The 22,947-nt window shown below is 29.9% G+C and overlaps 1 protein-coding gene across 1 annotated transcript; it reads left to right on the top strand.

Moving 5' to 3' along the window:
* Positions 1–19,854: 19,854 nt before the first annotated feature.
* On the top strand, positions 19,855–21,512 carry LOC11410745 (transcription factor bHLH94). The gene is made up of 3 exons (XM_003591020.4): positions 19,855–20,474; positions 20,711–21,127; positions 21,241–21,512. The coding sequence occupies exons 1-3, from the start codon at positions 19,974–19,976 to the stop codon at positions 21,334–21,336; spliced, it is 1,014 nt and encodes a 337-aa protein (XP_003591068.2). The 5' UTR covers positions 19,855–19,973; the 3' UTR covers positions 21,337–21,512.
* The last annotated feature ends 1,435 nt before the right edge of the window (positions 21,513–22,947 follow it).

Raw genomic sequence — 22,947 nt, 5'->3', positions numbered from 1 at the left:
GGGGCTGCAAATATATGTTATGTCCTTGTCAACGACGACGTGTGGTCGCCGGCAACATGATTTTTTTTGCTACGGCGGTAGGGTGGTACACAAGTGTTGCAGAGAAGACATAGAAGGTTTGAGGTAAGAACGGCAGCGGCGACGGTGGTGATGGTGGTCATAGGGTTTGGATGAGAGAGTTGTTGGAGGTGGGAAAGAGGTTGGAGCATCATACCTTCTTCTTTCTTCTGGATATGATATTTTTTCTTTTTCTTTTGTTTTATTATTTTTTAATAATTTGTTTGTCATGTCACAATGTGTATGGGTACACCCTTTAAAGGGTGTTTGAGTATCTTTTCTCATAGAGAGAGTTATCCCTTACTTTAAACTTTGCCTTGTATTATATCCGGTGACCAATACTTATCTTATTACAAATCAAATGGATTCTATATATGTTTATATATTAATGAGTAGTGTAAGAAAAACTCATATTAACACTTTTTTCATTACACATTAATTCTTTTTCACACCGGTCTCACCGGTCACCACAGTATGTAGAACCCATTTTCAAAATGACGGGACCCATTTGAATGTAGCTCAATAAAATGGTGAATGTTGACAAAAAAAAATTAAAGTTAGTATTTCTATCGGTCTTCTAAATTAATTAACCACACAAGTTTATGAGGTCAATCCTTACATGGATCTCATTACTCCGAAGAGATTAATCTCTATAGTTGAATAGAGAGGATTAATTAATAACACACCACCATTTGCTAGAAAAGGATCGTCTCCCGTGAAAAACTCATGTAGTTTACTGCCGTGCTTGTATCCAAACCATTAATTAGACTCCCTCTTCTTTCTTAACATTAAAAACACATTCTCTCACTTTTATAATGGACGGCGAAGATCACACTTGAGAAGAAAAATGGGAGACAACTCCTCCCCCATTTGCTTCCATAAGGTTATTGCTAATCGTAATTACTAGCAATCATGCCTTCTGTAAACCAAGTCGTCGACTCTAAAATCAACCGGCCTATTAATACATAACGTCCAATCTTTATTAGCCCTTATGAACGTCCACTTTTAATTAATAATGATTGTAATCTAGTGTGTGGATTTTACCAATCGATATCATTTCAGCGATCATTGGGTTGAATTTCTGTTAGACGGCTCTTTCATGTAGGGACGTACGTAAAAAACCCAGATTTCCTCCTAATCTAACAAGGCTGCAACAATACAATTGCTACGTAGGTTAATTATGTACAACTATGGATTCCATTATCCCAAAAAATATTGCCACTTCTTTTCATTTTAAAACATGAATGAATTTAATCCTGAGCACCTTTCTACAAAACAAGTACTATGATTACTAGCTAGACTGACCCACTAATTTTTTGTATGTTTACTTGATCAAAAAGAGTATTATCATGTGATCAATGATATATGAATTTAATTCGTTTGGAGATTTCGTACGGTTGTGAGAAGGATGGAAATGCAGTATGTAGGGTTATATGTCTTTAATTTGTTGACATTGTGTATTGTGTATCCGCTTTCGCGGTACAAACAATTTGTACTTTTTTCTTGTTGAAGGAAACAATTTGTAAGTTTGAAAGGGTCCATTGTATTATAGAACCAATAAAAATCTAGAGGTAAACTCTTGTCATTTTTAATAAAACAGTAGTGAATATCATTATAAAAAATAGAAAGATGTGTAATATTTTATTGAAAAGGTATTACTCCCTCTGTCCCTAATTATAAGACCCTTTTGAAAAAATAACGGGAATTAAGATAGTGGATATTTGTATTAAATATGTTTGTAATTACTATTGTTTTTACAATTTTATCCTTTAAGAGAGAGAGGTGGTTTATGTTTTCAACATGTTATTTATTGCTGATTGAAGAAAAAGATGTATAATAAATAGGGGCATGTATGTAAAGAAATAATTAATATAGTTGGAAATAACAAAGGGGTCTTATAAAAAGGGACAAAAAAAATTCTCAAAAGGGTCTTATAATTAGGGACGGAGGGAGTAGTTATTAATAAATTTATGATGTCGGAGGGTTTTCATTTATTTCAGCCTAATTTTATTATTTATTTGTTTTGTTTTTGGTTTGTTATTTTCGGCCCATTAAGGTTTTGTTATTTCCCTATTTAAGTTTAATAGTTGTAGCCTAAGAGACAACTTTTATTAATTCAATAATATTTTATAGGCTTAAATATGTATTTCATCCTTGCAATTAGGTGTTGTTTAAAAATTGGTCTCTGTAATCGCTAATCCTGACAATTTACCCTTGCATTGTTTAATCATTTAAAATTTCGTCTCTCTCCCCACTTAATCACTGCCATACATGAAATTTCAATTTTACCCCTGGGTTTCCAATTCTTTCTTCAATATTTTGTCCTCTTCTTAAAGGCAAAATTGGAATTTCATGTGTGGTAGTGATTGCTACGTCATCGAATTAGTGACTTGACAGTGATTAAGTTGGTCAAAGGGCGAAATTTTAAATGATTAATGATTGCAAGACTAGTTTGCAAGGATTAGCGAATACATAGACCAATTTTTAAACGACCCCTAATTGCAAGGATGAAATACATATTTAAGCCTATTTTATATAAGTTTTCTCAATTTCTGATGGATTCCGCAACCCTATTTTCATAAATTCACCGTTTACGAATTTGTCTCTTTCAATCTAAGTTTAGCGCTTGCTAGTCTACAATTCCGTACTGCGTCAATTTAATACTATAATAAATTTATTAATTCCCTTGATTTCGTCAACGAGTTCATATATTTATACATAAATGTAGTTTAAAGTATAATCTTAATTAAATATTTGTCCTATTCATAATTGATTAAAGAGTGATATAAGATTTAATGGGAGAAATTAACTTAGGAGTTGGAAACATGAACACTTCTAAGGTGCTACCCCATTAATTATTAGTAGTTTAAGTGGACTTTACAGTGTCAAATTATTTCAAAGAAACATATTCTTGTTTTACTTAAAAGATGCAACTTTTAAGACCCACCATTAATTTACTCAAAATATTGCAATTTAAACGAGTTGATTCATCAAGCAATTGCCTTGAAAGTTTCTGCCACAACAATCTCTTATTCTCTTCCAATAATGGTGAAACTTGTTAAGGACACAGTTTTTGAACATATAAGAACTATCTAAGAAATGTTGTCGGAGATCCTAAGGTGATGTCAATTCAAATGTGATGTGAGACAAACATATTGTTAACATAATTAATCTTTACCGTCAAAAATAATATTTGGTTTATTTATTATGATTTCACATTAATAAAATTAAGTATAGTTCTTTGTATCTAGTCACTGGCCTCTAAAGTAGATTTCGATCGACATCGCAGCTTTATTTATTTATTTACATTTTCTAATATGATGAAGATATAATACTTGTTCACATACACATGCAGAAGAAGACACACTACTTATTGTGTATATAAACATATAATATGCTTTAATTATATTATTTACGCATAAAAACAACCACAACAAGCCACACACGTACTGTACTGCATGTCTACTAATAGTTTACTAGTATGAATTATTTTTCAACAACAATATATAAATCCACACTGAATTAACATGGCCCCACTAAAATGACAAAAATATTGTCTAATTTCTTGTCTGCTACAGCCTACAGTACCGTTTGTTAGGCTTAGGAGCATCTTAATTAGTCTAATAACCACATGATATTAATCTATTTGTGATCTATAACAACTGACAAGATGCTCATGTATAATATAATATAAACTAATTAATGTAACAACAATGATAAATATACATATTTTATTTTGCTACACACGTTCAACAACGTCTCATTTTCTCTTTATCTCTATTCTTTTATCATATTATCAAATTATCACGTCTATTATATCACTTTTTTTCTTTTTCTCTCTCTTTATTTTAAAATATATACACCCTCAAGATATGTGCACAAAATATTTTCTTAATGAATGCGTAGAATAGTAGTATACATCAACAAATTAAGAATAATTAATCCCAATGCGTGGAATGGAATTGATTGTTAAGTAGCACTCTTCATTTTCAACGTATCTATAGTTAATTTGAAGCATTATTCTAGCGAGTGCCAGTGGTGTCTAACGTTCCTTAATTATTATTATTATTTTTGATTGGAAGTTTCTTTTAAATTAATGGTTCTATTGATAGGATAATAACAGTGCTAATCAATTATTAATCAACTTGGTCAACATGTGTGTATTTTATAATTGCATCTATGTGTGTAGTGTGTTATGCTTATAAAAAATAGTTTATGTACAAATAAAAATATTACCTTGTTTTTACCTTCATATCCACTCACTTATGTAATAAATTTATTTAACAACAATACATAATTATTTTTCCCTTTTGGTGTTTATCGTTAGACTTAGACATATACACTTGAGCCTGGCATGCATGCACTTTCAGTTTGAGTCTTGAATTCCAACTTTGACTAAAATATAACAAATAAAAATTAGACAACACATAACGAAATTTAATTACGTGTAGCCTATAGTAGGCTAATCAAATTAAGCTTATTTATTTAATATAAAAAATAAAAATATAAAAGGAAATAAATAGCCTGACGATATAATATAGATTATAGGGTTGCCTTCCCTATTTTGGAATATTTGGTTGTTTCTGTTTGTTTTGAAGCACATGTTTTTTTCTACGAATTTCTGACATTATTGGAAGCATGCTGCTCCCTCTCTTGGAACAAAATTCTTACTCTAATCTTTTCTGTTACTAGCTTTGAAAAAAATGCATGAGTGTATATGTAGTGTTAATCAATAGAGCAAAAGTTACTATATAAAATATTGAGGTTATAATGACTTTATTACTTTAAAGATTTTTATAACTTTATCTAGCTTAAAAGGCTTCACTTGTTTCAGTTCAGCCTCCAGAACCGCAACTTTTGGAGGAAGGAAAAGAGTTTTTATTTTATAAGCAACATTATCAAGGAACTACAAACGGTAAAAAACAAAGTAGAAAAGTCTACTTCATTTTTTTTAAGGCTAAATATATATATAACGATTAAGAAAGGAAAAAAATAAACAAAAACAAGTGATTAAAAGCTGGAAACAAGCCAGTAATAAGACATGAAAACTAAGGTGAGAGAGACGACTCAACAAAAGAAACTTTACAAGAGATGTGATCGTACCTTATCAAATAGACAGTTTCATACAAATCACTCTCCACATGATGCATTAATCAATCTCTGTCAAAAAAAATAAAAATCAATACTCTTTCATTTCTATGCTAACGAATTCTCTCCCCAACAAATTAACCACGTACATTTGTCTATAAAAAAATACTCATGTAATCTCATATATTAAGTTTCACATTATTTGAAATTTTTAGCTATCTAATTATATCTTATTTTAAATATCAATGAAGCATTATATTTTTATCTAATTAAAATATCAATAAAACATTATATATAGTTTGATTATGATCTCAGTCATATTGATAATGCCAAGTTTACTTAAAAAAACAAAAAAACAAAAAAAAGTCAATTTACGTCAATTTTAACTAGTTGTGCAATATGAGTCCCTACGCGAAAGAAATTTAAGGTGACAAATACAGGCTAAATATTTTTTTAGATTAGGCTAAACATATTAAAAATAATAACAAATTGAATTTAACTAAAATTGAACTAACGACAAAAATTAGGAGGAAAATATAGAATCAATCTCAACACGTCTATAGGTGACAAGAGAACAAAATATTTTTTATTTCTTTTTTGAAAAAAGTACCATTTTTTAAGAAAATATTATTTACCAAATCTATATTTTTTAGGTTTATAAAACAGTATATATATATATATATTGATGGTGTTCGGGGTTCGTACCCTAGACCTTGGATATATGCATTGTCCTTACCAACTGAGCTAAGCTCACGGGAACAATAAATATATTCTTTTATTAACATGTATGTATCGTAACATCAAATTGTAAAAAAAAAAAAATATAGTTTTTTCTTTTTAACAACATATAACATCAATTAAAATGCACCAAACAGTAAATAGTTTCTGTGATTGTGAATATACATGTGATCTTTTAAATTGTCAACTTTCTCTCGGAGTTAGTAACACACAGTGGTTACTAGATTAAGAATCTTCTAGCTCTTCAATAATAGATCCTGGATAACCCAACCGACATTGTCAACGATTTGTAAACTTTTGGTTTACAATAATATGTGATTTCATTGCACCAATAATATAGAGAAATGATATTTGTACAACCAATTTCTCACAATTTTTTGACAACTTTCTCTCTCATACTCACATTATCCTCTTATTATCCCTCTTCTTTTTTCTCTCTCCATTGTTTTTGACCAATGAAAATAGAGAGAAAATAAGTTGTCACAAAAGTTGTCTCATATGGTTGTTCAAATAACACTACTCAATAATATAATATGTAAACTTCAAGTATACAATAATATATGCTTCCATTTCACTAATATAAGTGTAGTATAAATCAGAGATAATTTTTTTTCACTGCACTTACTTTTTCAGAGTATATCTCATAATATGGAGATATTTAACATTTTCTTCTTTTTCTTCTTCAATATTATATCAAATTAGAATGATATCTTTGAAACGTAATAAATTTTTATGAAATTAGTTTCATATAATGCTCTTCTGGCTATCATATAATGCATTTTCGATGTGTAATTCTATTACTCCATATAACAATATATTTGCTCTTCTGGAGCCTTCAATATTTTTTATTTATTTTTTACCATCAAATAAAATTAGTTTATTTTTACTCAAAAATAAATTAGTTTCTTTGTATCACTCATCTAAACATTTTTATAGTCTTTTGCATAAGAAATCTATCATTTACAAACAATATCCAACAAAAAATACATAAATTATTGTGCTCTTTAGTGAATTCAAGTTCTAGGAGCAATACTTGCTCAAAACCTCGAAATAGTTTATGCATACTTTTTAAAAGGAATCTATAATATAAATCTAATTTATAGTTATTCTGTAAACTAAGAAGATTCCCATTTCAAAACAATATAGTACGTAAATCTTAATCGTTTCAAAAGTAGGAATAATATCAAATCCATAAACACAATACATACTATTTTATTAGAAAAGCAATTATGTGGAGCATTCTACCCAATAATAATAATATGCACAACACAAATTATATACGAAACAAATAGTATGCATGATTCGATAATTTATCATGCGAGACTTCATCTTTTCAATCAATGACTACTCTTATGTTCAATCACAAATGTGATTTATCTTTCAAAGTTTTCTTGATATTATTTTCTCAATGTTGCTACTTCAGGAGAACATTCAAGAGACATAAATAATTTTTTTTAATTATTTTGATAGACCTTATGCTAAGATCAAATAGATCTCGTATATTTGAATTGTGTTTAAGAACTCCACAAACCTCCATGAGCAATGAGCAAGTAAAATCACAATTTTCCATTCCTTCAAGGATGATTTAATATTAAATTTTAGTTCTTCTAGAACTATATTTAAATATTCATAAACAATGATCAAGAAACTTCTTTATTTGAGCAAATTAATTCTTCGAGAAATACATTACATTCTTAACGTGCAACTCTTCAATACTTTTCTTTTTTAAAGATAAAATATATCTTATTTCAACCATAAATCCATCAACACCAAGTGATCATGATTTTTTCCATCCTTCGAGGATGCTTGATATTAAATATTTAGTTCTTCAAGAACTATATATATATATATATATATATATAGTCAGGATTCATTGACACCAGGTGTTAACGAATCCGTTGACACAAAATATTAACCGTTGATTTCGTTTGATCTAAAGGTTTATATTTGTTCAATTAAAAGTATCACATGATCATATCTTTTGGAGATTTCCATGCCATAAATATTTTTAATTTCTTTTTGGAATAATAAATATTCCTAATTTGATCTACATGTTTTCCTTTGTTCTCCAGATGATCCTCTTGTTATGAAAATGGAAAACAACAACTAAGTAAATTTTTTCAAAAATTGTTCATCGTCCATTTTATTATATTGTAATGGTGGTATTTTTTTTTATTTTTTTTGGATTAGCATAACATAGATCAAATATAGCTACTTGTTTTTAATTAAAAGATAAGCTTTCGTTTTGAAAAGTTATCTTGGCTAATCGTTAGCTTTCGTTTTTAATAAAATATAACTACTTGTTTTGAAAAGATAAGTTTTCGTTTTTGATTAGAAGAAGATGAACACAATGAAAATAGTTTTGAAAAGTCAAAGCATGGAAAATGATCAATCGGAGAAGATAGGGAAATTGATAGAACTAATTAATTCCCAAAAAAAAAATTATGAATATTTATGTCATGGAAATCTCAAAGGTATGGTCACACGATACTTTTATTTCAACAAATATAAGCCTTCAGATGAAACGAAATCAACGGTTAATAATTTGGTGTCAACGGATCCTAACTCATATATATATATATATATATATATATATATATATATATATATATATATATATATATATATATATATATCTCAAACCATCAAAATTGATTGTTTGCAATCCTTCAGGGACAATTCTTTTGATCTTCATATATATCTAGTTCTTCATAAATTATATATATTACACATGATCTTCAAACAATGATAAATATAATTTATTTTTGTATGTTTCTAATCCTTGAGGGATGTTTGTTTGTAATCCTTTAGGGATGCTTCAATGCAAAAATTTTTTTGGTTGTTTGCAATCCTTCAAGGATGCCTTAATTCAATTTCTTCCAAAATTTGAGAAGAATAAACAAAGAAATATATACTTGTAAAAAAAAAAACAAAGAAATATATGATAACCATATAAGTTATAGAAATTTCTCAACAAAAATTATATGCAAGAATATAAATACAGATCAATCAAGTTAACCATAATTATGAAGAAAGAAAAATTGGTTAAACAAATACAATCAAGTTAAACTTGAAAAATAATTTCACATATGATTCAAGACTAAATAAAAAATTGTGATAAAATGCATAATTGTGACAGAGATAAACACAATAATAATAAAAAAAACAAATAAACACAAAAGTACAACAAGTAGCATCAAATTGTCCCGTTGATGGAGCGATTGAAACAACAACAATGAAAAATAATAAAGTTACAATGCGTTGATGTTATTATCAAATAACAAAAGAAAATTATGCATTAATCTACAACTCTTTCATAATGCCTTTCACTATACATAAGCAATATATGTGATTATACCTTATATACATGGTAGTGTGTAGTTAAATAAACAAATCTAATCAGGCAAAAAGAAAATGGTTACAGGAATCCGAGATTTATCATGGCAATGTGATTTTTTTTTTTTCTAACCCAACAATATACAAAAAAAAAATTCAAGTCTGACCCCCTATAATTTTTTTTATCCATAATTATGTCCATAATGAATAAATAATCGGTAGTTAATAACGTTATGTATTATGTGTTCAAATAAATTAATATGTTTTTATTTATCATTATTATTTGTTGTGTTTTAATGTAAACAAATGGTGCAAAAAAAAACAAAAAACGAAAAAAAAATTAAAAAAATCAGTCCCGCCATTTGAAATGGCGGTAATGAAATTAAAAAATAAAAAAAAAGGTGGCCAATCCTGATGGGACATGTGTCAGACGGCAGCTCATTCCCGCCGTTTCAAATGGCGGGAATGGAGGAAAAGGACAAAAAAAAAAAAAGTGGATCATTTTAGAAATTTTTTTTCATAGGGGGTCAGACTTGAATTTTTTTTTGTATATTGGGTCAGAATTTTTTTTTTCTGGCAATGTATATTGTATATAGTTAGACACTCATCAAAATGAAAATGAACACAGTAACCGATACTTATCAATACAAGCAAGATATTACAAATCAATATTAGGAACACATATAAGCATACAAGGATCAATATTACCTCTGATTGTTAGAGCTTTCGTGATTATAACGTGTTATGAAATTGATTCTTAATATTGCAAGATATTATAAAGTATATAAAAATAGAGAGAAAGGAATAAAAAGAGAATAAGAGAGTATAGTGTATTGCTTCTCAAGAGTGTCTTTACATTACAATATATGTCATATTTTTAGGACACAAATAGGTATATGAATAACCACTTTACAATCCACTTAGTATCTGTTTGGTATAGAGTTTACAATCCCAAAAGCATGGTTGGCGTGATTATCAAAGCAAAACTACAATGACTTTATGAAGCTAACCTTTAGAGCTTTTGTACCAACGTGATTTTCCACTGGAGTTTTGAAAAAATTAAGCCATGCCATACACACACTTAGTAGTGGAGTTACAAGAATGTGGAAGGTTAATAGATAAACATCTGCTAATACAGGATATTCCTAACGAGTTTCACATTATTTGAAATTTTTAGTTATCTAATTATATCTTATTTTAAATACCAATGAATCATTCTATATATATATATAGTTTGATTATGATCTCAGTCCATAATGATAATGCCAAGTATACTTACGTCAATTTTTTTTTTTTGTTCAAGTACTTACGTCAATTTTAACTAGTTGTGGAACATTTTCTCAAAAAAAAAAAAAAAACTAGTTGTAAAACATGAATCCCGACGCGAAAGAAATTTTAGGTGACAAATACAGGCTAAATATTTTTTTAGATTAGGCTAAACATATTAAAAAAATAACAAATTGAATTTAACTAAAATTGAACTAACAACAAAAATTAGGAGGAAAATATAGAATCAATCTCAACACGTCTATTATTTTACTTGGAGACAGGGGAATGTATTATTTTACTTGGTCATGTTTCTTTGCAGAGTAATGTAAAAGACACTTGGAGATGTCATCTGGATCCTTATGTTACACAGTTCGTAGTGCTTATCATTTTTTGACTTCTTCGGACATTCCTCAGTGTATGGTGCAGATGCTCTAATTTGGCATAAACATGTTCCACTTAAGGTCTTAATTTTTGCTTGGATGTTGGTAAAGGATCGGTTGCCTACCAGGTCAAACCTGATGCATCGCGGAATTCTCTTAGATGCGGATGCGAGTTGTTTGTTAGGGTGCGGCCAACTTGAGACGTCTCAACATTTATTTATTTCTTGTGGTTTTTATGGCACTTTGTGGTGTCAGGTGCGGTCTTGACTTGGTGTTTCAGGCCCAGACCCCATTACTGTATCAGATCATTTCCTTCAGTTCTCTCATTCCGCAGGTGGAGCTCGAGCACGGTGCTCATTTTTGCAGCTTCTTTGGTTGATTAGTGTGTGGATCATTTGGAATGACTGTAATCAAAGGTTGTTCAACAATACAGGTAGATCCATTGATCAGTTGCTGGACACAGTCAAGCGGTATTCCCTTTGGTGGCTAAAAGCTAATAATGTTGTTTTTGTTTTTGGTTCCCAACTGTGGTGGTCAAGTCCTTTGATTTGTTTGGGACTTGGCTAATTTTTGTCTTGATTGACTTTGTATATTTGTAAATACTTTAGGCTTCCTTGGTACATCTTATACTTGGAGGTGTCCGTGTTTTGTTAATATAAGTTCCATTTTTTATTGTTCAAAAAAAAAATCTCAACACGTCTATAGATGACAAGAGAACAAAATATATTTTATTTATTTTCTGAAAGTTTTTCTTTTTAACAACATATAACATCAATTAAAAGGCACCAAAAAAAACTTTTCTCAGACAGAAGCGCCCTGACCAAGGTTGGAAGGACTCTCTCTCGTTCCAACAATTGTTGACGACATATACTAAGGCTTTTTGATTGCATCGTTTAATGAAGGCAAAGTCAAGGAAGCAATTTGATGTTGTGATGAAGATAAGAGCCCCCCCCCCCCCCCCCCCCCCCCCCCGACTCTGATGACTTTATAATTTTGATAATTTTGATTAGGGCTTATATGACCCTTAACCATTGTACCAAGAAAGCTGGTAGGCTACTATTTTGGAGTACTTCAAGCCTCCTCACATGGAACACTTCAACTTGCAGATGACTATCATCAGAGTTACAAAACCTTTTGTTGATTTTTGTAATTTGAAAATATACGATGAAGCTTTTGAAACTATTACCGGGATGAGTCACGACCAGGTCGCTCTCTTTAAGACGTTTCGCGGCACTACCTGAATTGTGCAAGGTAGACTAGCAACCGCGCCGTCTCCAGGATAAAACAGCCCAGATTCTTACTGTACGATTAAAGGCTGCACTGCCAGAAATCGCTCGAGAATGACACCTCGATATGGTACTTAGACCACTCTTCCGAAACCCACAATATGGTTCTTAGACCACTCTTCCGAATCCCACAATATGGTTCTTAGACCACTCTTCCGAAGCCCACAATTTTCCGAAGCCCACAGAAAGAGGAGGAGGAAAAGAACGATTCGTCAACACAAATCGCGGGAGATGAGAAGGGGAGAAAACCAGAGAAGAGTATTCGATTCTCAGTTTTGGAGTCAAGAATACTATTCCCGAGCTCTCAATTTATAAGGAGGATTTCTACTAGAGTGTGTGATCTACCCGATGTGGGACATAAAATTTTCAATTCACACTTTACACTAGTTTCTCCATCCTTGTGTTTACATTCCAAAGGCTCCACAAACTCACTAGTATACTCCAAGTTTTTCCAATATACACTAGTGTTCCAACACCTTTAAAGTCAAAACGTTTATAATAAGGTAACTACAACAAGTTGTTAAACCAGATCAATGTTTATGGGAGTGTTTGAGAATGGCTTGAAGGTACGTAGGGAATTTCAATGAATCATTGCCACAAAAACTACCCACCAACAAGAATGAAGACACTGCAACTTCCTAGACATCATGTAGTGAGATCACCAAGTGTACAAAATGCTACATCAACAGGAAGAAAGCAATGTTCAAAGTGGATACGAGATGCCAAAAAGTGATATCCAGGATTAGAAGGAAACCAGTGCAATAACCAATAAAAACAAACATGTGTGGAGCAAAGGAAAGTGGTAACCAATATCAAAGTAAAAACAAGCAAAAGATAAAGAGAGAAGACAAACAAACACACCAAGAGATGTTTACTCAGTTCGGTCTAACTTGACCTACTCTGGGGGAGAGATTGATTTCTACAATCCACTATCAATGAGTTCTTACAAATGAGTTACAAGAAATTAGCTTCAACAAACTCACAAAGAATAAACCTAATTTCTACCTATTTTCCCAATCTCATTTGAGCTGACACGCATGGAGACAATAGTGGCGGAGCACCCCCCTAACCCCCCAATTTTTTATTTTATTTTTTATATGTGTAAGTACATATATACCATTAAATTTAAATACAAACTTCAAGTGCTCCACCCAATTATCTTCACCTTCATGTGTATGCCTTGTGATTTGTTTACTTTAAGAACAAATATACTTTTGGATCTCATCAAATGATTGATATTTCATTTATTTGAGAAGTGTATAATACGTTAATTTTGAGACATTAATTCTAAATATAGCATGACAATCTATATTGACAAAGAAGTTAGTGTAAGTATTAGTTTTGATTCTATTTTATATGGTTTGAAGTTTTTTTTTTTTTTTAAGGAACGATTTGAAGTATTTTGAAATGTGTAGAGAATTAATTTAAATTTTTAATATATGTTTAAATTTTTGATTTTCAACTTTTATGTTTAATGCACACTACAACATAAATTTTATTTTATATATCATAGTTCATTTTAGTGCCCACTCGAAATTTTTTTTTTGCTCGGCCACTGGAGGCAACCAAAGATGACTAAAGCTTGTCAAAAGCATTGTCTCATTTCAACAGTCTCGGACTCCCTATTGCACAAAAAACATTTGGACATTTATGTTTTTTTTTTTTTCCTTTGAATTGATCCTTTAAATTTTTCCTTCAAACTAGTTATAAACCCATGCTTCGCACGGGTTCAATAATGTATTCGATAAAAAATTCTTTGAAAGAAGAGATGTTAAAACGACGGAGCATTGTGATTCATCATAAAATATGTATGGGCTGATTAAGAAAACATATAATTAGTTTATGAGATTAGGAATTGACATAATATTTAGGATGAAAACAATTGGATCCAATAAAGAAATAAGGATGTGTGAATTATGATTACATATTATCCAAAATTATAAAAAAAGAGTGTTGTTGTTATAGAGTTACCAAAAAAGAATTGATACTCATATTTAAAACAGATGAAATCAAGCAAAGAAGTAGCATCAGTGAGGAAGATAATCTAGTATAGGATTAGAATTAAAGTAATATGTTGAAAGTGCGAATCATGAACACCAAATATTTATTTGGGAATGACTTGAACGTGCATATTTTTAGGTGGCTTCTCTAGGTCAAAAATTAGCTTATCACCTACCTCTAACATATGTTCTCGGCAAAAGTTGAACCATTGGCCGCCTAAGTATTTTTCGTAACTTGCTCTCTTTGCCGACACTTATACCTTTTTTGAGCTTGTTTGTCGATGAGTGTGATTGTTTTCCGTGTTCCTTTTAGCAATGTCCTTGATATCTCATTTGGAAAGTGCTAGGTACAAAACAAATTGCAGTGTTAATTAGATGTTATATATATATATATATATATAGGGCATATCAAATGAGAGGAGTTGTTATAGTGAGAGATGAGAGGAGTAATTAACAACCATCCGATTAAATCCAACGGCTAAGATGCTTTCAACTTTAAAATATACTAAAACCATATGATTAATTTCCCCTTCTTCTCAAGCGTGGCTTCTCTTTCTTGTCCAGTTGCAAAACAAAAACTGCATCTTTCCTTCTCCCTTCTTCTCAAACGTGACTTCCCCTTGTACCATTTATGCAGCTATATGAATCGTTGTTTTTTTAGAGGAATAAGAATCGTTGTTGTTGTTGTCAATCTCTTCCCAAACAAAAATCAAATTAAAGACATAAACTTTTTTTTAAAAAAATCAACACAAAGCTTAGATATTCAACAATGGAGGCTTGCTATTCATGCTTTAATTTCAATCGAACAGTTCTCTTATTTGAAATAAAATTAAATACTCTCCTTCCATAATTTTTTTTTCTTTGTAATTTCATAAATTAATTTAATTCCTTAAAAAGTAGGTTGAAAAATTAGAATCCAAAGGTAGAATCAAAAAGTTTCCAATCTGAAAATCTGAAGAAGAAGAGGAGGAGGAAATTTGTGGACATCCAAGTAATGGGTTTGAAGAGGAAATTCATAGGAACCAGCAAAAGAATTCCAAACAGTACGAAGAAGAAAAATAAGGGAATTAATCACATGGTTTTATTATATTTTAAAGCTGAAAGCATCTTAACCGTTGGATTTAATCGAATGGTTATTAATTACTCCTCTCATCTCTCACTATAACAACTCCTCTCACTTGATATGTCCTCTATATATATATTTAAAACATTTATCAAAGCATTATAAAGATTTGTTGTAGGAAAAGAACATGTTCTATTTTGTTCAAGAGATTGAGAAAACAACATTATAATTAACATGATACTAATTGAAACCAATGAAGGAACCAACAATGTGCAGATTAACGTTACATAATAGTTAGGTTTATAAAAGAGACTGCAAGTGTCATAGACTAACCAAAAATGGATTTTGTCAATATTTACATTAGACAAAATGAAAAGAACAAATGACATTCCAAAGTCAATATAGTTTACGATTACAGTCCAAAGAGATACATCAAAATAGTAGAAGTTAAAATAGTTCAGCAGCAAAGATCTACTTTGGAACAACTTGAACGTGCAAGTTCTTCGGTGACTTTTCGAGATCAAAGATGAACTTACCACCTTCTTCCATCACACGTTCTCCGTAGAAATTGAACCATTGCCCACCCAACTATTTTTCATAGCTTGCTCTTTCGGTGGTAATGAGTATATTACATGAACTTGATCCCCATAAATTCGAGAAAGAAACCAAAAAATATAAATAAATCAAAATGAACACTAATAAGTAACATTGATAAATCATAAAGGAAATTACAACAAATCTTAACTAACTCATCTAACCTTTGCATCACAAATAATGAGCTTCATATGTTGATTCTCATTACTACCAGTCACAATCCAAGAATCCAGCACTCCAAATCCTATTTTCCAAATGTCCAAATCATTTTTGAGATCCTTAATGTAGTCATAATCCCTTGACATTGAAAGTCCTATATAGAAATACAATATACATCATTTCATTTTATTTACTTTGTTCATTCTGATATCGAAAGAAGCTAACATATTTCCATGTGATCAATTTTGTATCATCAAATCAACCTGATCTTAAATGCAGAAATTTAGGTATCACTAACTTTCTGGACCTAACTGATAGGACCAAAACAAATTTACACCAATCAACTTTCGTACAGCTCAATGATATAGGAAAGAATAAACCAAATATAAAAATTGTTACAACATTAGGATTACTCACAAAAACTAAAATAACCCACATGCATCAAAAAAATATTCAACTACAGTACCAAAACCTAAATAAGAATTGTGTCAAAACCTTACCATAACAAATGAATATTTTTCTACAGTCATGCAACATAATAATTTCTGGTACATAATTCACTAACAATTGAAAGAAGAAAAAAAAACTTAAAATGGAGAATCTTGAAGAAAAAAAAAAGGAAAAAAACCACATATGATGAAGCAAAAACTAAAACAGTGTCGAAAAATAAACCCCTCAAGCCATAAAAATCAGTCAACTCAAGTCATGTATGGTCTCAGAACCATGAAAAAAGGAAGAAAATGACCTCTTATGAAGAAGAAAGTGAAACAATGTTTCCAGCTGAACTTAGATACTGTTTGACAAAGATTTTTTACGGTCTAAAAGTTAATTCAAAACAAAGTTAAAATAAAGGTCTTTAAGAGAGAAGTTAAAGTTGTTTGTTTTCTTTATTTTTTTAGTTTTAAATCTACTTTTAAGTAAAATGTTGTTTGGCAAAATATTGTACAAACTTTGAATTTTTTTTTTATGGTGTCCGGGGTTCGAACCCCGGACTTGGCATATTTTATGAATTGTTCCTATCATCTGAGTTAAACTCACGAGGAAAAAACTTTGAATTTATTATGAATTAAAATAATAAATAAAAGAATGTTTAAAATATTTTCTGAAGGCTAAAAATGTTAAAAAATAAAAGATATTTTTTTTACAAAGTATATTTACGCAATAACGTTTATTTTGTGTAACATGAATACAAATCTGTATCATCATATAAATGACTTGTTAATTTTTTTTTTTTTTTTGTGGTTGCAAGAGTTTGAACCCCGGACCTTGCATATATTATCCATTGTCCCGATCAACTGAGCCAAGCTCACGAGGACACTTGTTAAATATTTGAATAGGAGAAACAATTTAAGGAGTCTAAAATAATGACATAAATAATATCAAAATAGTTGATTTTTTCTATTTCAATTATACTCTATAACTAATTTCGTTATAAGAATACCATATATTTGGTGTCTATCAAAAAGATAAGAATTTATATTATATGATATTATATTTGTTACATTGTTGGTGCCGTGGAAACATATATGTTTGTTTTTTTTAATAAGAAAAAGATATGCATAGTTTGTCAATTACAATATAAAGGTGCAATATATATATATATATATATATATATATATATATATATATATATATATATATATATATGTATGTATAATTTTTTTAGGCATCTAGACCTTTTTTGAAGAAAAGACATCTACAATTTTACATTTAATTAAAATAAAAATTTTATAAAAATAATCATAAGCATTATGCAACACCAAAAAAAAATTATACGCATTAGCGTAACAAAAAAACAGACACACATAAAATATTACTCTAAACACTAATGTGTGTGTATATTTGCGAGGTTGAAAAAATAAAATAAAAATATTTGGTATCAACAAATGACAGCGTGAATAAAAATATTTGTGAGGTTGTAATGATTAAACTATATTGAAATTAAATATATAAGTGATAAAAAGATAATAAAATTAAATGGAACCTCCTTAAAAAAAATTAAATGGAACGGTTCCAAAAAAATTAAACGGAAGTAACAAACATATTGTAATATAATATTAAAAAAATAAAAGAAAAGGTTCCCAACGTGAATTGAAGAGAGATGCTTGCGAAATAAATTGTCGAGAAATAGTTTTTTGAAGTAGCATTCAACAACTTTTGGCCAAAGCTCATTCCATTCAATTTTATGCATTAAAAAAAAGTACATTTTTTAGTAAGTACTTAATTAATATTGTATTTGGCCTAACTTCTCCTTAAAAATATAGAGAAGTTGAAAAAAAACCCGGGTCAAATGGTATCTTAATCTCCCACAACGGCAGTGTAGAAGCAACTTAATTTGGGAGAAAAAATTGAAAAAGAGTTAAAAATAAAAAAATTGGAAAATAGTTAAAACTTTTTAAAAATATAAAAATTGGAAAATAGTTAAAAAAATCATATGCATTAGCGTAACAAAAAAAGAGACAGACGGACATCAAATATTACACTAAACGTTAATGTGTGTATGTATATTTGTGAGGTTGAAGAAAGAAAATAAAAATATTTGGTATCATTAAATGACAACGTGAATAAAAATATTTGTAAGGTTGTGATGATTAAACGATATTGAAATTAAATATATAAGTGATAAAAAGATAATAAAATTCCTTTGAAAAAAGATAATAAAATTAAATGGAACCTCTTTAAAAAAATTAAATGGAACGGTTCAAAAAAATAAAATAAAATAAAGTTAAATGGAAGAAAAAAAACATATTGAAATACAATATTAAAAAATAAAAGAAAAGGTTCCAACATGAGTTGAAAAGAGGTGCTTGTGAAATAAATTGTTGAGAAGTAGTTTTTTAAAGTATCATTCAACAACTTTTGGCCAAAGCTCATTCCATTCACTTTTATGCATTCAAAAAAATTAATTTTTTTTAGTAAATACTTAATTGATATTGTGTTTGGCCTAACTTCTCCTTTAAAATGTAGAGAAGTTGGAAAAAAAAAACCGGGTCAAACGATACCTTAATCTTCCACAACGACAATGTAGAAGCAACTGAATTTGGGAGAAAAAATTGAAAAATAGTTAAAAAACATAAAAATGGGAAAATAGTTAAAAGTTATTAAAAATATAAAAATTATAAAATAATTAAAAAAATTGGTGAGGGGTAAAATGGTAAAATGCACCCATAAAAAGGTGAGGTGGCAACAACCACATCCCACCAAATATGAAATTACAAAAATACCCCTCTTAGGGGCAAAATGGTAAAATCATAGGGAATTAAATTTTAAATATAGTAAGTAGATAGATTGACCCTTTATGCTATATTAAGTTTGCACCATTTGCCTTTAGTTTATATTAAATTACGCATGCTTGTCCTTTAGTTCGAGCTTTTTCTCGAATTATTGTCATAAAATATTAAAATCTAATCCAAACTGTGAAGTGAGTTGCGTCCAAGCTACTTTGCAATCGGAGGAAGTTAAAAGACATTGATTGTGCAGTGCAGATAGACTTTTATCACCAAGTTTTTAGAGGCTATACATGTCCCAAAATGGTTGTTGAAAAAAATCAGAGAAGATAGATTGTTTATAAGTTTTATGAAGAATTAGTATGAGGGACATATTGTTGCAACATTTGGTAACTTTTAATTGCAATAGTCGTTGTTGAAAGTGTGACAAAGGACTTACAATACAAATATAATGTAATTTAAAGGTCCATATCGAAAAAAAATAACTTAAAAGATCAATCGAGGAAATGAATCAAACTTAAAGGACCGCATATGCTAAAATAAAATAATAGAGTGATATTGACTAAAATTGCTTTGATTTTATCTAACAACCATCATTCAATTAACCGTGTAAAGTTAATGATCTATATACATTTAATGGAATTTCACGTGCAAAAATCACTGTCCATTGTTATATCCTTGAACAAGGCCTTTATAAGCCCAAAAATACTTAACATTTTATTCATCATCATCTTCCACTTTCCCTCGAAGGATAGAAATAAAATTGATTGATTGTTATGTGTTTACCTGAAGAGGAAAGAGATAGAGTGAAAGACATGGCACTAGAAGCAGTGGTTTATCCACAAACACAAGATCCTTTTAGTTATGGAATCAAAGATTTTTACAACTTCAACTTCAACACTCTTGTTGCAAAAGAACAAGAACAAGAACATAGATCTTTCAGTTTTGTAGAAAACCAAACAGAAAATAATTGTCCTCCTTATGTAGATTGGAATAACAACAATAGTTCCACTTTTTCACCACCCCATTTGAATGAAGTTCAAGAAACCACTACTGACCCAAGTAGTAATACTAATAACACTCAAAACTTTCATGCTTCACCTTCTGTGAACACAGTTATTCGTCCAAAAAGGCGAAGAGCTAGAAGCAGGAAAAACAAAGAAGAAATTGAGAATCAGAGAATGACTCACATTGCTGTTGAGCGTAATAGAAGAAAGCAGATGAATGAGTATCTTTCTATTCTTCGCTCTCTAATGCCAGATTCTCACATCCAAAGGGTACTTACTACTTACTACTTACATAACATCACTTACAATATATGTTTAGATTAACGATGAGTTTCGTAGAATCACGGTGTGTCACTTTGATTTTAAACTCATCGTGATTATAACATGCAGTTACATGTTCTTGGTCGAACTTTAGATTACCAGAGCTCCCTTCTTCTAGAAACTAGAGGGCTAAGACAAAAACAAAAAACTGAGTGTGTTTGTTTATTTGTTGTTGGTGAATGCAGGGTGATCAAGCTTCTATAATTGGAGGAGCTATTAACTTTGTTAAAGAGCTTGAGCACAAGTTTCATTTTCTTGGTGCTAAGAAAGAAAGAGTGGTGAAATCTGATGAAGCTGGTGGATCAAACAACATGCCATTTTCTGAGTTCTTTACATTTCCACAGTATTCAACAAGTGGTAGTGTGTGTGATAATTCTAATTCTGTAGCTACTATTGGTGAAAAAGTTGGTGAGATTCAATCTTGCATTGCTGACATAGAAGTGACAATGGTGGAAAACCATGCAAATCTTAAAATAAGATCAAGAAAGAGGCCAAAGCAGCTCTTGAAAATTGTATCTGGTTTGCAAAACATGCGTCTCACAATCTTGCATTTAAATGTTACTACTATTGGTGAAATTGTTCTTTACTCTCTCAGTGTTAAGGTTTGTGTTTGTTATTTCTTTTCACTTTTTCTTGTTGCTTTAGATTTCTTTGAACAATTTTGGAAGTGCTTAATTAAAGTGAAAATGCATTGATTTTTTTTTTTTTTTTTTAGGTTGAAGATGATTGCAAGTTGGGATCGGTGGATGATATAGCTTCAGCTGTATACCAGACGGTCACTAGGATTCAACAAGAGGCAATGTTGAATTAAGATTCATTAGTTTTTTAACCTTATAAATTAAATCTATCTCTCTCTCTCTCAAGATATGTGCCTAGCTATTGTAATGTTTATTTATCTTCTATTACTCTATAAATTATGGGCTCCTTGAAGGAATTTTTTGGTTTATTCCTTCTTATGTTCTTATAACTAGATCCTATTGATCTCTATCTCTCTTTTGTTTGGGGTTGATGTGGAGAAAGTTATGCTATATTGTGCTTGAGACAAACCTAATATAGTTCTTAGTCAATTCTACCTACCTTGGTTGGAAATTGGTAGGACTTTGTCTTCTTCACAACCATAAGCCAAATTGTCATAATAGAAATTGACAATTTCTCAAAACAACATTGAATGAAAATGAGAGCTGAAGTGTTTAGGCTGTTGTTTTGTTGCATAGATATAATAATAGTCCTTTTTGTTTTCTTTTATTTGGCTGTCATGGTTTAATGAAAAATACTAAAAAAATCATAAAACTAAAAATTCTCACTTAGATTGGTCTTGACTCTTGATACATATATGTCTTGGTAACATCTGAAACACAAGTGGTTAGTTTGGTAGAATTATGGTTTGCCGTCAAAATTTTGGTAAAATCTCCGCTTAAAATTTTAACAAAATCACAATGTCAACGTAATATTTGCTTACTCGTCATCTTTAGGAACATGCATTAAAATGTGTAACATTTGATTAAAAGAAAATATAAAAAAAAAGTCGTGTTATTTATTATGTTGTGGACTTGCAGAAGAATGGTTTAACTGTCAAAAGAGACACACCTAGTCTGTAGTTTGTACTAAGTAGTAGGATTGAATTGCAGGAGAAAGCTGCGGAGCACAGTTTCAAAAGAAATAAAGCTTTCTCATTGAATTATTTTTTCCACATTTCAAAAAAAGAGAGTACACTCTTATTATCATTATCAAATTTACTAAGTTGAATCCAGGAATCTTTTGATGCATGTGTTTGAGTGTACATGTATTTTGTATTCATATAGAAGGAATTCTCACTTTTTTGTGTGTGTCTATAATTACTTTATAACTATTTAAAATATGCAAAACATTAGCACATTGGAAAATTATGGACTCATAAAGTACTACTCTATAGTAAGCTCGGATCCCTATGTAAAAAAAAGGTTACTTGGATAATGATGGTGGGGTTATTGAGCATCTCCAAGATCAGAATGAAAAGCATAAAGTTATACTATCTTAGTCCTTAATTATAAGACTTTTTGAAAAAAAAATTTGTCCCTTTTTATAAGATCCTTTTGCTATTTTTAACTACATTAATTATTTTTTTACATGCATGTCCCTATTTATTATACATCTTTTTCTTCAATCAGCAATAAATAACATGTTGAAAACATAAACCAATTCTCTCTCTTAAAGGATAAAATTGTAAAAACAATAGTAATTACAAACATATTTAATACAAATATTCACTATCTTAATTCGCGTTATTTTTTCAAAAAGGTCCTATAATTAGAGACGGAGATGTATATGCAAACTATTAGTACTAAATTTTGTATTAAACTTATAAAATAGAGAAGAATAAATGATTGTTTGAGTACCCAATTTGACTAACTTAGTGTGTTTGATTAAATTAATTTTAAAAAAT

Source organism: Medicago truncatula, chromosome 1 (assembly GCF_003473485.1).
Source record: "Medicago truncatula cultivar Jemalong A17 chromosome 1, MtrunA17r5.0-ANR, whole genome shotgun sequence".
In the NCBI taxonomy this organism is placed as follows: domain Eukaryota; kingdom Viridiplantae; phylum Streptophyta; class Magnoliopsida; order Fabales; family Fabaceae; genus Medicago; species Medicago truncatula.
This window is presented reverse-complemented; position numbering and strand designations above follow the sequence as displayed.

Bases quoted from the DNA above. Each gene is read 5' to 3' on its own strand.
- LOC11410745 (XM_003591020.4), top strand. From the start codon at position 19,974: ATGTGTTTACCTGAAGAGGAAAGAGATAGAGTGAAAGACATGGCACTA. The intron at 20,475-20,710 runs GTACTTACTACT...TGGTGAATGCAG, and splicing joins CAGATTCTCACATCCAAAGG to GGTGATCAAGCTTCTATAAT. The intron at 21,128-21,240 runs GTTTGTGTTTGT...TTTTTTTTTTAG, and splicing joins TTTACTCTCTCAGTGTTAAG to GTTGAAGATGATTGCAAGTT.